General features: G+C 38.1%; 1 protein-coding gene across 6 annotated transcripts in view; it reads left to right on the plus strand.

The window, feature by feature from the left end:
* LOC132839999 (protein shisa-6) overlaps positions 1–17,125 on the plus strand; it is a 51,314-nt gene that overhangs the window by 24,485 nt on the left and 9,704 nt on the right. For 4 of the 6 annotated variants that reach the window (XM_060861315.1, XM_060861271.1, XM_060861297.1 and 1 more), the window contains one exon: positions 12,525–12,563. The exons of the other annotated variants lie outside the window; for them this stretch is intronic. In XM_060861315.1, coding sequence (XP_060717298.1) covers positions 12,525–12,563 — 39 coding nt within the window. The remainder of the gene's footprint in view (positions 1–12,524; positions 12,564–17,125) is intronic. 6 annotated transcript variants of the gene reach the window in all.

The following is a 17,125-nucleotide window of genomic DNA, read 5'->3' on the forward strand; positions in this document are numbered from 1 at the left end:
CTACAATGATTGTGCTGGATGAGACTTTGTTCACGTTTTCTTGTGAAAACAGAAAAGCTTTTAATAAAGGCTCAACAGGCACACATCACATAGTACAGACTCGGATTTCATTCATGTAAACAGGTGCACTACACAAACCCTCTTGTGCAGTTGTGTACTAGACTTTTGCCTATGTGCTATCTATGTATAGTACACTTGACACTAGTACACTAACCTGCTTGCATATTTACCTTCTTGCCTACTAACATGTCTTCTAACCTACCTGCATGCTAAGGATGCATGCCTACAATATTACCGGATTATCTTAGCCTTCAAGCCTAATTGCCTTAATGCAAACTTGCGCATATGCATACGATCATACCCACGCACCAGCCTACTAACCTACTTGCATACTAGCCTACAGTGGTGCTTGAAAGTTTGCGAAAGCCTTCTGAATTATCTGTATATATTATACATTTGTGCCGTGATACACTTCTACAAACGGGTTCTGAGATTAGACTTTGATAGATGAATGTTACTTAAATTCAGCAGAATGCTCACTCATACCTGTAAAAAACCTGACTCTAAAGTTACCTTTATATGCACTGCTAATCCTAGAGATCAACATACCTTTGCCGCTAACAGATATGTGATTTGGATCGTTTTCCTTGGCAAATAAATGACCTATATAATATTATCTTGGTCTCATTTTGTCTACTTTGAAGATTGTCTGAAAACATGAAAATGTTTAAGGTTATTATTGTGTATATTCCAGGAATCTATTATTTGTAAAATGGTTCACAAATTTTAAAGCACCACTGTACTAGCCTAGTCACTTCCTAGCTTGCACGCTACACTATATATGTCTTTGCATATACTATCTTACTTGCATATGAACCCTTTTATGCCCTACTACTTGCATACTAGCAAACTTGTGCATTTGCATACTAACCTACCTGCCTGCTTATTTACTAGCTAATTTTTGCATTTGTATCCAAGGTATATATACCTATTCTCATACTAACCTACTCACATGCTACTTATACACTTACATATGTGCCAATTGTTTAATCCATACAAACTAGCATCAATGCATACTTATACTAACCTTCTTATGCACTGGCATACAGTGTGTTACATAATACTAGCCTATTCATACACTCGCTTAGTAGCATACATGCATAGCATTTTACATATGCACTTGCTTACTAGTCTACAAGACACATTGCAAACATGTCATAATGCAAGCTTGCATGTTAACGGTGGATGTTATTCCCACCTTTGTATCTCTATCAGTGTTGTAATGTAACGGAGTACAAATACTTCGTTACTGTACTTAAGTAGAAATTTCACGTATCTGTACTTTACTTCGCTATTTAAATTTATGCCAACTTTCACTTTTACTCCACTACGTTTCCTAGATAAAATGTATACTTTTACTCTGCTATATTTCCACTAAGCATCTTCGTTATTCGTTACTGCAAAATAAAATCAGAAGAAATGTGTGCGACTGCAATAAGGGAGGTTTGGCGAATCACTGCTCCTAGATTGCATTACGCTCCGCACTCTCTATTTCAGCGTAATGTTGTCAAAGGAGCAGTGGCGGAGCCAGAGGAGTGTCCGGGGTGGCACTGAACACCCCTGACATCTGATTGGCCACCCCAGGTGCCACCTCAAATTTTTATTTGATAGCATTGGAAGTTTGGTGATGATTGACATCTCATTTCACCTATCAAAAGAAGTCTTCGTTTGACGTTTGGTTGCCGCGCCACTCAACATTTCAAATCCATCAATCAATGACAAGAAAGAGTTGAGAGGTAGAGGAGAATATTGTAACAGACTAATACTAATACATCAAATTTCGGTAAGTTTTGAGATTAAACATCAGAATTTAGTTTTCCAGAAAAATATTTCGAAAGTTACGGCGCTATATAAATTGACGTTAGATGCTATTAACAGATTAGCCAGACAAGAGAGATCGGTTCATTCCCCAGTTTAGCCATAATATACATTACAGTACGTTGACATTTGTGCTAGTTATACAGGTATACAGTGCAGTGTCTGTGTGTAAGTCTTTAACTGTTTAGTTAATATGAGGTAACTAGTTTTACAGCTGTCAGTGTTTAATGTTGTTATTAAGCTATGTATCTGGTAACGTTACTCAAAAGATTACTGCAATTGCAGACAGCCTGCTAGCTATCATAAAGGTGATTAAAGTAGTAATTTATGCTGACAGTTGATTTTAAAGTGCAATTATTATAGTGGGATTTGTAGTTAAAGTTGAGTTTTAATTAAAAAAATCTGTATTTGATGTATATATGTATTATATCCATGTGTCATATTTTTACATAGGGTCAATAAAAAAATGAAAAAAAAGGCAGAGATATCAGACTTCTTTTTAAAGAAGCAAACACATACAGACAGGTGCAAACAGACCCCAGCCCAGCCCCCAGCCCCTACATCACCACAGTACCCCAGAGCAGCTTCCTGCCTGATGCTAGTAGTCAGACTTCACAAGAACCACCAAGTCAGTCAGTTAGTCAGTCACATGTCCAGTTCAGAATTTAAGTTTAGCTTGTTATAGATGGTTTTATCAGTTTAGGCTTTACATAAAAATGTAATTAGGTGTTGATTTATGTGTGACATACACAAGATAAAATTATAACATAATATATTATAAATCATAAAATAGATTATGAGAGATATATCCTACCTCTAATGAGCATTTATGGGATTCATCCATGCTCCTTGTTAGGGTAATTTGTGTCATAAGTCTGTGGACCCTCTAAAGTTTCCTTGGCCACCCCACTGGCCACTCCATTTGCAAGAAATGTTTCTGTACATTGGAATGAAAGATTCTTCCTACCAGATGCAATGCCTCTTATGTCTACCGAAAATCACTGAAATTGTACTTTTTACTTTTACTTCAAATACTTAAGTACATTAAATATCAGAAAATTACTTTTGATACTTAAGTACAGTATATATCAGATACTTTAAGACTTTTACTTGAGTAATATTCTGAAAGGTAACTTTCACTTCTACCAAAGTCTTTTTCTAGTACGATACTTGTACTTTTACTCAAGTATTGCTTTCTAGTACTTTATACAACACTGATCTTAATTAAGAATAAAAACAAACTTGTGAATGTTCAAATTGGCTTTGACAATCATTGCTTTATATAATTTGGTTTTTCTGTATTTTTCATTATTAAATCATCAGTTTGAGGTTTTTCCTCCTTAATGAATATTTAAATTGTCTTGACAAGAATCAACAGAATATTTGAAAAATCAAAACAATCTATAGCTTTAGCACATCATGCTTGCATACTAGCCTACTTGAGCGCGTATTAGATGACTTGCATATTAGCTTACTCAAACCGTTGTCAAATGTATACAAGTTTATTTGATCACTTGTGTACTAGCTTACTTGAGCACTTATATACTAACCTCACTTGCATACTAGCCTACCTACATTTACTTGGTAAATGTATACTAGTCTATTGAACACTTGTATTCTAGCTTACTTGAGCACTTCCATACTAGCCTACACGAGCACTTGTGTACTTGAGCATGTGCATTATATACTCATTCTAAGCATTTTCCTGCTAGTTGACTTGCACATGTCTCCTAATGGGCTGGCATTTGTGGGGGAATTTAATTCATTTGCTTGTTTGATGAAGCAGTAATTCCATTCATGAGCTCATGCAGTTTTTAATTTATCCATAGCTGAGTTATTCCACTTGCTCTGTGCCTCTTTGCTTTCTTTTGCTGTCATCATCTAAATGATTATTTTGACTTTTTTCCCTTCAGTTTCTCATAAGTTTGTAATTAGGGCTTTTATTCTGTGCAACATCTGCAGATGCAAATGTCTCATGACATTTTGTAATTTTTTTTTTCCATCTATCTGTCCTTAGTCAAACATTTCACACAGAGAGGAGTCGAAAGATTTAGATTCTCTGTGATTATTTTTCTTTTAATTTACTATTACAGCAGTTTTCTGTCAAGTCACCATGCAGACAAGTGTTTGGTCATTTTAGGCTTGATTTTTTCCCCAATTTCTGCAGAATTTAGGAGGTTGGTTGTAACAGAGCTGCAGTGCATGAAGTAAAAATAAATATTTAACCAGCCCTTTTGTTTAAGTAAAGGCCAGGGGAGATTGAAAAATTGCACCTCTCAATAAGGATGTCAAGATTTGATTGCTTTCCTACTTTTTGTGGAAGCAACATCTTCCATATAAATGGGCTCGTTTCTCAAGCTTATCTCTGTTGTGTTGAGCAGGAGACGGTTTTGTGTACGAGCAAAGAGAAGCCGTGTTAGAAGGCACCTCTGCTTAGTGACTTTATTCTATTTTGCTCTACCATTTTTCTATCATTCCTCTTTGACTATTTTTTGCATTATTAAATAATCAGTTTGAGAGTTCCATCCTCAATGAATATTTAAATTGTTGGGACAAGATTTAACAGAATATTTAAAAAAATCCGAACAATCAATAGTTTCAGCACATCATACTTGCATACTGTCCTACATGAGCACTTGCATACTAGCTTACTTGATCATGTGCATACTAGCCTACCTGAGCACCTGTATACTAGACTATGTGAGCACTTATATACTAGTTTACTTATCCAAGCTTATCCCTGTTTGTTGAGCAGCTGATGGTTTTGTGTATGATCATAAAGAAACCATGTTAGAATGCACTTCAGCTTAGTGACACTATTTTGAGTCGCTTCTCCTTTATGGCATCATATAACGATGAAGAACATTTCAGAGAGCTGCATTTCCTTCTGGATCTAATTAAAGGTTATAACAGGGCCACTGGAAATAGCAGCAGAGAAATCTGAATCCTGAGTGGAAATTGTCTTACATAACATACCTAAGTGTCTCTCGTCTCTTTGTTTCAGCTTTCGGTGTGACAGAAAAGTGAAAAATCTGGCAACACTCAAGCTCTAAGTGCTCAGTTTACAATGCTTTATGATGATATTGACAGCATTTTTCATGTTTTATATTCACCTCTTGTTTTGTATGAGACTTAATCATAAAGGCTTTGGGACCGTAAATCTTCCTTGTAGCTCATGGAGCTGGGAGATGAGAGGAACAATGGCACAAATCAATGATTCCACAAGCATGTGTAAGATTGTCTTTTATCATAGCCTCCATCGTTTTCTCGAGCCACCTAACTGCAGCGGCTCTCAGTAATGAGCTTGTCGACTGGCGATGAGGTATGAGTCTCAAAATTAAAATGACTTCCCCACTTTAATCCTAAAGCCTTACGTGCACCATGGAAACAAAATCTGCCGTCGCATATTAAGAAGTTCTATTTGTACCTTTTGCACCCGGGCTGAGCTCTCACGTGTGTGCTTTACATTTCTGCAGTCTCTGTATTTTGCATCTGTTTGTAAATCTATTCGAAAAGATTAATTTCATGAGGTGAAGTGTAATGATTTAAGATCAGGTATAATACATATAACACCTTTTTTTCTTTCTTTATTGTTAGAATACAAAAACAAGGCAGTAGATCATTAAATATTTTATAAAATGACATTGAGAATGGATTTTAGTTTTATATGGGGATCACACCTAGTTTTTTGATCTTCAAATTATAATTTGGCAACAATTCACGTATAGATAATTATAACGATTCCCACAGTGTTTGTCATCTACAAATTAATATCCATTTGAACAATCATGCAAGAGTTAGGATTTATAATCCACTATCAGGTGACAACCAGAAAATGATGGGATCCCTTTGGAGTGTGGTTTCTCTCAAGGTTTCTTCCACACAAGGTCGCGCTGTTATCTCCAAGTTCTCATTAGGGATCTACATCTACAGCAGGATTTCTATCAGTCTGGCCTGTGACCAGACAACTCTTGTTAAATGCACTTTACAAGTACAACTGAATGAATTCAATCGACCTTATAAATCAAGACTGCTCAAGATATTAGAAAAGCTGCCAAAGTCAAACTCTGTATTTAAGTCTTATGTTTAAGAAAATGGATAATAAACATTTACAGCATTTAGCAGATGCCCTTATCCAGAGTGACTTAAAAATTTTTTTATCTCATTTTTATACAACTGACCAATTGAGGATTAAGGGCCTTGCTCAGGGGCCCAGCAGTGGCAGCTTGGTGGACGTAGGACTCGAACTCACAACCTACCAATTGGTAGCCCAACACCTTAACAACTAGGCTACCACATCCCAAAGCATTAATAAACAAAGCATCAATGACCAACAATATCCTAGTCATTTGTAAATCTTTTAGTATGAATCATTGCATTATCTAATTTATTGTAAATGAGCTAAATGTGTTTGGAGAAAACAGAAATAATTTCCAAATGCTCAAATGCAAAAGTTTATTTTTTGGTGGGTTTAGGAGTATTTTAAGTATCGTGAAAAATGTAAAATTTACATTTCAAAGCAAACTCATTTTCCTTTGTGGAGTCTGGCTTTAAAACAGTAAACTCACAGGTTCGACATGCCAACATTGCTGCTGCTGTTTGGGTCTTTTATTCATTTGCATATTTATCACTAAGTGATAGATTCTTTTATCGACTAGATAGATCTGTCTAATGGATCCAAACTGATTTTTGAAACAGACACACATTCATTTAAGTTGCTAGAGTGAAAGAGCAAGTAAACAGATTGAAGAGGACTCAAGCTGTGCTTCTGTCTAATCACAGTGAGTCACTGGTGCATTTCAGTTTCCAAACTCTATCAGAGCTTTGGATTCCTCTGCAGCCAGGAATGAGGTGTTGTTCACACAACTCTCACTTTACTGCATATTACTTAGTTACCTGAGTGTGAGGAGGGTGACATTTAAACGCATCCTCCTCTGTCTCACATGTTACTTATTATGCTGACATGATGATGGAACTGGCACTTAGCAGCCTATCGCTCTCAGTGGGATGTCATGCCAGACGTACATACTCTAGTACTCTCTCTCTCTCTCTCTCTCTCTCTCTCTCTCTCTCTCTCTCTCTCTCTCTCTATCTCTCTCTAGGTACTACCTGCCTCAGTCTGGCATTGCTACTTGATTTGATTTGTTAATATGCTAATGACAGTGAGTCTCAGTGCTTCAGAACAAAAGGGCCTCCATCGATCCTGCTACTGCTCAGGATGTTTAATTAATGTGAGTTATTACTGAACCCATGTGCTTATCTCAGCAAATGTTGATTTTAGATGCTTAAATCCATGATGGCAAAGACAAAGAAAGCTTAGAAAAAACAGACAGGCCTTTTTTTAATTTTCAAGACAGTAAGCAGCAGTCATGTAGACTCCGAATGCTTAAACCAACCATCAGAGAAATGGATTGAAGGAGCTTTGTAGCTTAAATTGAGATGTAGAGATGTTTCAGATGTTAGATAAGAGTTATCATTGAAGTTCCGTCCAGCTCAGAAAGGAAATGCTGCTTTCAGCTGGTTCCGCATTTACTGCTGGCCTCAAAATACAAGCAAAGCACAATCAGACACAATGAAAGTTTACAAGGATTCGGCGCATCTTTACTCAACCTGACCTTGGAGAAAAGGAACAACACACTAGGAGTGTAACAATACAGTCAATACATGTGTGACTTTAATCATACTCCTTCAGAGTAACTAGCAGGGTTGCCAGATAGACCTAGTTTTGAAAAATGGTCAAGGCTGCAGTCGGGATTTTAAGGGGAAATATGGAGATAAAAAACATTAAAAAAACTCCTCTTTTGTGTCCTTGGAGGGCCATGCTATTAGTGCTTAGACTTCTCTGACAGACCCGAAACATTTCATAAAAGAGCATGCCGATTAGAGAGTTTGTTCAGAGCTATAAATGCTCCAGGACCTGAACGGGATACAGCTGCTTTAATAGATGACCCATGTGATTCTAATGGTTTCTCACCGTTTTCTTTGCATTAAACCTTCAGATTATCCCAGGCAATAATACCTTTTAGCGTTAACTCCATCTTAGTGGTTTCAGGAAAATGCATCACCTCAGCATGGTATGACTAGCACAGAAGCTGAGCCCTTATAAGACTATTCACTCTGGACTGCAATCTAAATGAAAATCTTTGCTGGGATTGATGGGGATCAGGTCTGGAGTGCTCTCTGGGGATGCCTGGAGCCTGATGACATCATGGCACCCAAATCAGCCATTGAGCCATCTAGACAGGATCCCCTGCTATGAGCAGCATCCATTTTTGATGTAGAAAGAAGTCTGATGTGGAGTTGACATCAGCTGATGTGTTTGAACGAAGTGCAGAAGCTCTCCTCACCTTTGGTTGTAACGCTGGAGTTGTCATTCCGCTAGGCTGTGGTTTTAGGATGCCGTGGTAACTGGCTGATTATCTGGATCCTGTGCAGAAATCAATGCCCTTGTTTCCCAGTCAGTGATGGCTACGCACTGCTGATGGTTAATTAATAGTAAGGGATCAAAGTGATCAGCTTTTAGACACCTAGCCTGTAGTAATATCATGTTAGTGTTGCATCTTCACAACCTTTCATCTTCTCTCCTTATGTCTTTCACGACTCTGCAAAGAACATTCATGCAGATACTTCACATCATTCCTCTCTCTCTCTCTCTCTCTCTCTCTCTCTCTCTGTCTGTCTCTCTCTCTCTCTCCACTGTCTGGCACTTTAATTAGGAGAGAGTACAGATTTCAGCCAGGCATGGACTGACATTTGAAGACCATGAACCATCTTTAGAGAGATGTAGTCATTTGGCACTTTCCCACTCAACAGCCTCCTACTCTTTAGATAAAATCAGAGCTACAGTACTAGAATAAAGTGACATGTAAAAATTGAGCCATGCTTGTGGATTACTTAGGGTTTTCCTGGTGAAACCAGATGAATGCAAGTTCGGGGTACTACTTGTGAAACCTGATTTCAGTGTCTCTTCAGATTTCAAGAGTCTCCTTGTGAAAACTGAAGTTAACTATTATCTTGTCCTCCATTACACCCACATTCACCCATTACTTAAGAACACAATAAAACCCTTTGGAGAGAGATTAATGGGATCTTATTAATCATTTGGCAGCATGATGACATTTTTACCATATGCTACAGGTTGTTAAATGTCCTGGCTGACAAATGATCATCTGGGAATATTGTATTATATCTTATTTTACAGCCCAGTTTGACAGTATTGGCAGAGCAAGGGCAATTATTTTGTTTTTTCTATATGCTGATGGTATTTGGGCTTGAGGTCAAAAGATGAAAATGATATATATATCTCAGAATTTTAGCTAGTAACATCTATGTGTGTTAAATTACTTAGAACACACAACCCCTTTTTTTTAAATTGTGGAACAATTGTGATTGATAAGTGTTTCTTTTTGCCCAGGTGTGTCATGTTAGATTGAGTGTTTATACAATTAATATAGTGAATGTTTTCTCCTAATAAATATGTTAAAAATAAACCAACATGAAGACCAGATAGTTGTCTATGTAGGAAAAGTATGCTATATGGAAGCTGAGGATGCACAGGTATTGGGTATAGCCAAATGACCTGTGAAGAAAACGTCCAAAAACAACAGTCATCGCCAACAACCTTCACAGAGCAGTAGTGAAGGTATCAAATTGCATTGTACAGAGAAGACTTCATGAGCAGAAATATAGAGGTCATAGCACAAGATACAAACTTGTCAGCAGCAAAAATCAAAAGACCAGGCAAAAATTCATGAAGAAACACAGAAATGAGCCACAAAAGTTCTGAAACCAAGCTGTTTTTCCAAAGTGACGGAAGGGCCAAAGTGTGGAGGAAGAAAGTGTCTGCTTATGATCCAAAACATACAAGCTCATCAGTCAAGCATGGGGAGGTAGTGTCATGACTTGGGCTTGCAAGACAGCTTCTGGAACAGGCTCACTAATCTTTATTGATGGTGTGAGTCATGACGGTCACAGCACAATGAATTCAGAAGTCTACAGAAACATTCTGTCTGCCAATTTACAGAGAAATGCATCCAATCTGTTTAGGAGGAACTTCATCATGCAGCAAGACAATGAGCCGAAACCCACTGCCAAAAAAACAAAGGACTTCATCAGTGGAAAAAGTGGGAAGTTTTAGACTTTAACCCAGCTGAGCAGCATTGAAGAGAGAAACCACATAAAACTAACAAAAAAGTGAAAGAAGCTGTGGTAAAGGCCAGAGAAACAGTAACCAATCATTTTTAGAATGTCACTGAGTCACAGGCTGGACACAGTTATTCCAGTTGCAATTTCTATACTTTTGCTCACAGAAAATTGGTGTTAAGCTCATGTATGTGTAAATATCACAAACTGAAAGATGAAATTATGATCTCATATTCACATTATATCTCAAACCCAAATATTTTGGTATATAGCAAAAACAAAAGAGTTGGTCTTGCTGTTCCAATACTTTTGGATGGGGCGGTACATAGATAGGTTAAATGTTTTTTAGATGTCTGCTGTATCTGTATTTGATGGGATATTTTTGCAGACAGTCATTTTGAATCATTTTTCTTTTACTCAGAATAAAACTGATTTTTTTTCATTGAAGTTGCTCTTTAGAATGCCTCACCAAAGCTGTTCTTACATAGTTATATCCAAGATTGGACCAATAAATTAAACGTATTTTGGTTATTTAGATTTAATCTAAAGTTTCGTGGTATTGAGGAGCAATCTTGCCAAAACTGAGCCTCCTCTTTCCCTATATGTCTATGTTTGTAATGCATAATCCCGCATACGTCCTTAAAAGAACAAATCTGACAGATTTAGAAGCTAATTTAGACTAGCTTTTATTTAAACATTCATGAAAGTGCTTTACAAAAATGTACTTTGCATAAATGTTTATTGCATGCTCCAGAAACTGCTCTTAGACTTGCATTATAAATGAGTTTTGTGAAATAAATTTGTTTTCTGTCTTAAAGTATTGAAACAGTGAAGTATTCCTGTACTGGAAAGCTTAGATTGCTCAGATCGACGAGGCACTTCAGATTTTCAGTTAGACGTTTTTGAACTTCACAGATATTCTGAATTATGTTGTGTATATTAGGCATTTCTGGGGGGTACAGTGGCTTAGTCGTTAGCACGTTCGCCTCACACCTCCAGGGTTGGGGGTTCGATTCCCGCCTCCACCTTGTGTGTGTGGAGTTTGCATGTTCTCCCCGTGCCTTGGGGGTTTCCTCCGGGTACTCCGGTTTCCTCCCCCAGTCCAAAGACATGCATGGTAGGTTGATTGGCATCTCTGGAAAATTGTCCGTAGTGTGTGATTGCGTGAGTGAATGAGAGTGTGTGTGTGTGTGTGTGCCCTGCGATGGGTTGGCACTCCGTCCAGGGTGTATCCTGCCTTGATGCCCGATGACGCCTGAGATAGGCACTGGCTCCCCGTGACCCGAGGTAGTTCGGATAAGCAGTAGAAAAAGAATGAATGAATAAATGAATATTAAGTGTTTCTTAGATGTTGCCTTATACTGTAGGTAAACATTTTAAAAACAGGAAATTTATGCCTGTTATTTTCCAAGGCACTTAATTTAGCTACACTGCCAGATTACTGCTAATGATAACATTCACTAAACTAAAGAATCTGTCTGAGAAAGATGAAAAGTATTAAGTATTAGGGTAAATATTACAAATATTTTGTTTCTATGATGACCGTTTCTAAAATGAAATCTTACGTCAAGGAAAATTACAAAATGACTTACTTGTACACAACTGCTCCTTCTCTTGCCGTTGTTTTCCAAGACATTTTTTTACAGGCTGGCTGATGCAGAGGAGTGTGAGATATTTATGGTTAGCAAAGGCATATACTCACTCACTTTGAACACTTTCATGCATTTATGCAGTCAGTCAATCATGTGTCAGCAGTGCTGTGCATACAATCATGCAAATCCAGGTCAAATATCAGAATAGAGAAATATATGATCTCAATGGCTTGCTGATGGCATTTCAGAAATTTTTTTTTATCTGCTGGGATTTTTCACACACAACTGTGTTACACAAAATTATGTGAAAAACAAAGACAGTCAGTGAGCGATAGTTCTCCTGGTGGAAATGCCTTGATGGTGAGAGAAGAAGAGTACTGTATCTAAAGAAGAAATGTATCTGAAATAACCACTGCAGAAAAGCATCTCCACATGTTGTACAACCTGTCGAACCTTGAGTTGGATGGGCTACAACAGCAGAAAAACACATCAGATTTCATTCATGTTTTCTATGCCAAGATCTGGAATCCGAGGCTACAGTGGACACAGGGTCAGTTGAAGACTGGAAAAACATCACTTGGTCTTTTTCCAATCTGAAGCTGCACAGTTCTGATGAGCCTGTGTCCCCTGTAGCCTCAGTTTCCTGCTCAGAATCCAGCCTAGTAATGCTTTTATTTAACATCAAGCTTTATTTGAACCTGTCCATATAATTAAGCTATTGTTTGCTGACAGTGATTTATTTACCTGTGAATTTGAGCTAGGTTCACTCAGAAAGCCTAACAAATGGAGTGCCCTCTTTTAGAGACGCCGGATGTTATGTAATGCTCTCTCTACAGTGTGTGTTTGTGCTTAGTACTGTATGCTGGATGGTCACCCACTCACCGCCTCGCTCTGCTTGGTTGTGTTTTCTAGGAGAAAGGCAGTGGCCGATGCGCTCTCAGAGTCACCATGGTAGGAAGGCAATTCTGTGTGGTTGAGTGTGTGTTTTGACCCTTTGACCACCGACACTAGCCTCTGTCTGTGTTTGTGGTGGCTGTGTACGTCTGTGTACTTTCACCCCTCGCCTTGTAGATATGTGTCAACGCTCGATTAGATGTGTCCTGTTTTCATTCTATTTATTTCTTTCATTAAATGCCCAGCTTTCCTTTTTGCTTGACTCACTCCCCCATAGTGTTTCTGTCACTCTGAACTCTTTCTGTCTCCTGGAGTCTCCTACACAAGCTTTGGCCACCTCCAAACAAAAAGTGTGGAACACCTGTGCAAGGATAAAGACAGTTTTACTGATGATGTTACTTCTTGTTAATAAAAGAAGACATCAGATAAATCTGTGCTTATCTTTGTTAACAATTCAGCGCTACTCTTCAACAAGAGAAGACCTTGACTCTGGGATCCACGGAAAACCTGGTATGTGCAATGATATTTTACAACCAGAAAAAATATCTTTCTGTTGATGTATAGTTTTTTGTTTTGTGTCAGAAATAGTAGACTTTTCATAATGCCATTACAGGGATTATGTAACATTGATGCTGAGTTAAATGAAATAAAAACAAGTAAACACAGTGTGCCACGAGTCGTTTGTCTTCCCACTCCGGATGTCCAGCCATGCGTTAGTATGGGGTCAGTGTTCTTCATAATACTGCATGTCTGTGATATTGCTAAATGAGGCAGTGAAGTGTTGCCACTGTGACCTCTGGAGATGGGTTATATAGTCACTTGAAAAGGCTGTCAGTGTGCATTTGTCAGTGTGGGACCAAGCACTTCACAAGAACGACCAGGCTATTATTTACACATCAAGCTTTTTCACAACTTCTGCCTCTTGCCTCAGGTTTACCATGATACCCAGAGTATTAGGGAATACAATTGCAAAAGGCAAAGAAATGCTTCAGTTGCTTATTATTGTTCATTTTCTCCTACTTCATAAACAATTCCACCCACTAGCTAGCTCCTAGCTTCCCTATTACAAAACACTTGAAGCCAATCACCAAGCTACTTCTCATGCTCTGTCACTGGGAAGCTGAACAATCAGATAAAAGCATGAACTCCTTGAAAAACTTTAAAAAAAAAAAAAAAGTAAAGCTCTGGCAATTTGCAACAATTAGTGATTTTCAAAATCTGCCAGTTTCTACCCATTTGCCAGCTCTTCCCTATCATGTTACAAGCTGGAAGGCAACTGTATCTTTTTTCACTAATTCTGTAGGGTTTTATATATTTTTTAGTCATCCCTCATTCCCTTTTCCATAAACACGAGCACTGAGATGTCCATCCTGATTGACAATGGTGAAAGTAATGCCTCCTTCCTACCCAGACAGCAGGGCTAATTATACTCCTTTGGATTTCCAGCCAGATAGCATTTTGTCATCTTTGACATTCGAACTCCAACCTTGTGTTTTTTTGTGGCACTCACTACCCACCCTACTTTAATTCTGATTTCTGATGAATCCTTGCAGTTTAACTCCAAATCTGCATGACAGACCATTATGGCATTTAACATTTTGCAAGTAAATATTAATTCTCTTTGTCAGTCGCCAAATGCCAACTCCCATCGGTTTCTTGGCACCTCTGTTCATCAGAGCAGCAGGAGAAGGGCAAGCCCACCTCATTTGCCCTGTCAACATGCCCACTGGGGTCAAAGCCTGTACCTCACCTGGCCTTACCCTGGGTATGACACTACGCTGATAATTAAATGGATCAGGATTTTTTTTTGGATGGTGGAAGAGGAGAAAAAAAAGAAAAAGGTTAAGTTTATAAAAGGATGTATGAGGATTTGTCGTTCTTATCACTCCTGCTCATGGCTCACTAGTTGTCAATTCTACCAAACCTCAATATCCTGAGCACCAGCCACTTTTTTAAAATGTATGTTTCATTAAAGGTCAACCAGCTATTTTATTCATGGTATTTTTAAACCATGCTTAGAACCTTAGAACTTTTCAGCAAAAAATGTCATCTTTAATCAGACACAATGTAGGAAAGAAACTTTTTTGTCCTGATTTCAGGAGGCTGGCATGTTGTGGTTATTAAGGAGGCAATTTGTGTCTTGCAGTTGCTTCTAAACAACACTGGCCTGGCCTGGGGGTGATCTGGGGAGTGGAGAGGGGGTGCTTTCAACACTGGAGGCTACACAGCTGTTCATGCAAAATTTTCTTTCGTGACCTTGTTTATTTACTTCCTCTTAAATTTGATATTTTTTTTTTCTTTGACCCAGGTCAACTCTGTTAGGCTTAATCAGAAAAGAAAAGAATCAAAAGGTTCATTCAAGGTTTTTGCTTTAACTAGTAGGGTTTCATTCAAAATTTTTTGGGCAGTGGTGGCTAAGCAGTTAGGGCTGTAGGTTGTTGATCAGACAATCGGGGTTCAAGCCTTAACACTGCCTAGTTGTCACTGTTGGGCCCTTGAGCAAGGCCCTTAACCCTCTCTGCTCCAGTTGCACAGTATCATGGATGACATGTTCTCTGACCCCAACCTCTAAAGTTGGGATATGCGAAGAAATTTTAAAGAATTTCACTGTGCTGAAATGTATGTGTGACATAAAAAAGGCTTCTATTCTTTGTTGATGTGTTATATATATGTGTGTGTTTTTTATTTATTTACATTTGATTAATTTGCAGCATTTGCTGTAAACAAATCATTGGACAAAAATGCTAAGTGATAAAACAAGTAACTTTCATAATATGAAAATAAATTGCTTTGCAAAAGAGTCCCGTACCTCACTATTTTTGCAGTAATACAGCCTACATATACAATATTTGTCACTCTTTGTGGTGCCGATGCAGTTTTTCTCCTGTGAATATGCAACAGAAATGTCAGAATACTGAATCACTGGTGTACCATCTGGATATTATTATGCGGACTGGCAGGAGTGTTGTTGTCAGGATGTATTAGGTGTGAAGCAGAAATGCGTGCGATGTGAAGATTCATTCGCCCGTAGGCGCTGGGATCAGTGATTGCTGCTCCCTATACTGTTTTTGTTTTGAAAGGCCAAACCCATCAACAACGTAGGCTGTACATGATTCACAACAAAGTAGACCTCATGGTGAAACAAGGGAGTGTTAATGCTGCAAGTTCAGCATGGCTTCTGAAACTCAACCATCCTGCATTCAAACATCTCTCTGGATCTCTGAGCTTGTAGGTCAAAACTTTCCCGAATTCAGCACGGTTGTATCTTTTACCCCTTAGTGACGCCTAAAGTTTTATTCTCTTTTCTCCAAGGAGCCTGAATGAAACAAACTGAAAGTTTACCACCCTCCTACTTACCTGAATAGCCTTAAAGGCAAAATGGGAAGCATCTCCATAACAAAAGACAACAGTGTGCCCCTGTGCCTCCAATTAATTTTCACATTCTCTAGCTTGCCAAGGAGGAGAAGAAAAGAACTGTAATAGGCAGGCACTTCTGGAGTGGTTTAAGTTATTAATAACGTTCCACCCTTTTCGCTGACTGTCCTCTGTTGCCCGGATTGCTTTTTTCCTGAGTTGAGAGTGTAACAGAGTGACAGGTCACTGCAACGGACCTTGGGCTGTATCTCGGTTTTAGCTCTCTACTTTAGCCCTCTGAAAAGCGGCTAATTGGTCCCCAGATTAAAGCGAGATCACTCAACTGGACCATGCTTGGTATTAATTAGGCCTCACCACGAACCTAGTTTATGTCTGCCTGTGCTACACACACTTAGTCTGATATGTGACTTAATTTGATGCCACTGGCCTCTTAAATTGTCTTTAACTTTTTTATTTAAACTTTAGCACTTTTAATTTAGCAGATGTTATAAAAGCAGTCTCACAGCTGAGGTATTTCCAGTGTATTTGTTCAGGAATTCGGCTTCTCATACTCTTTAAAAGGTATAGAAATATTTTTAAAGCTTAGCATACCAGCATTGCAGAAGCTACTTTGTCAAGCCACTGCTAAACTACTCTTTACATAAAGGAGCTGGCTATGTTTAAAAAACACAACTAGCTACATTAAGTCTGATTTATTTATTTCACTAAAGCTATTTTGGCAAACTGATGAAAAGCAACTGTGAAGTTTTCATTTATGCAGCTAATTTATGTGCCAGGAAGTAATAGCTAGCCAGTTACCATTAATCGGAAACACTAGCTAGGAAGTAATAGCTAGCCAATTAACATTAATATGTATATAGTAATCCACAATTCCTCTCTGATTTCCTTAGATAACAAATGAATGTGTATCAAACTGTATGAATCTTCCACATATTTCAGATATATGACCACGGATGTATATAGGCTTGTATTTATCACAACACATCACAGCATCATTTTTATAGGATGCATTTCTGTAGTATATTCACCTGATTATGTGAGAAGGGAAAAGAAGAGGTTTTGTAAGGCAAAACGCTATGATCTAGTCTGAAAATGTTGAGTGCTACTGGAAAACCTACTTTATTTTAAAAATAGCTAAACTACTGAAGACTGTAGCAAGTTAATCATGAACACGGCATGTTACTTTATACTGTGTATATCCACATTTCTCACAAAAGTCAAACAGCTCTTCGACTTGTTTTGAC

The sequence above is a fragment of the Tachysurus vachellii genome, chromosome 2 (assembly GCF_030014155.1).
Source record: "Tachysurus vachellii isolate PV-2020 chromosome 2, HZAU_Pvac_v1, whole genome shotgun sequence".
In the NCBI taxonomy this organism is placed as follows: Eukaryota; Metazoa; Chordata; class Actinopteri; order Siluriformes; family Bagridae; genus Tachysurus; species Tachysurus vachellii.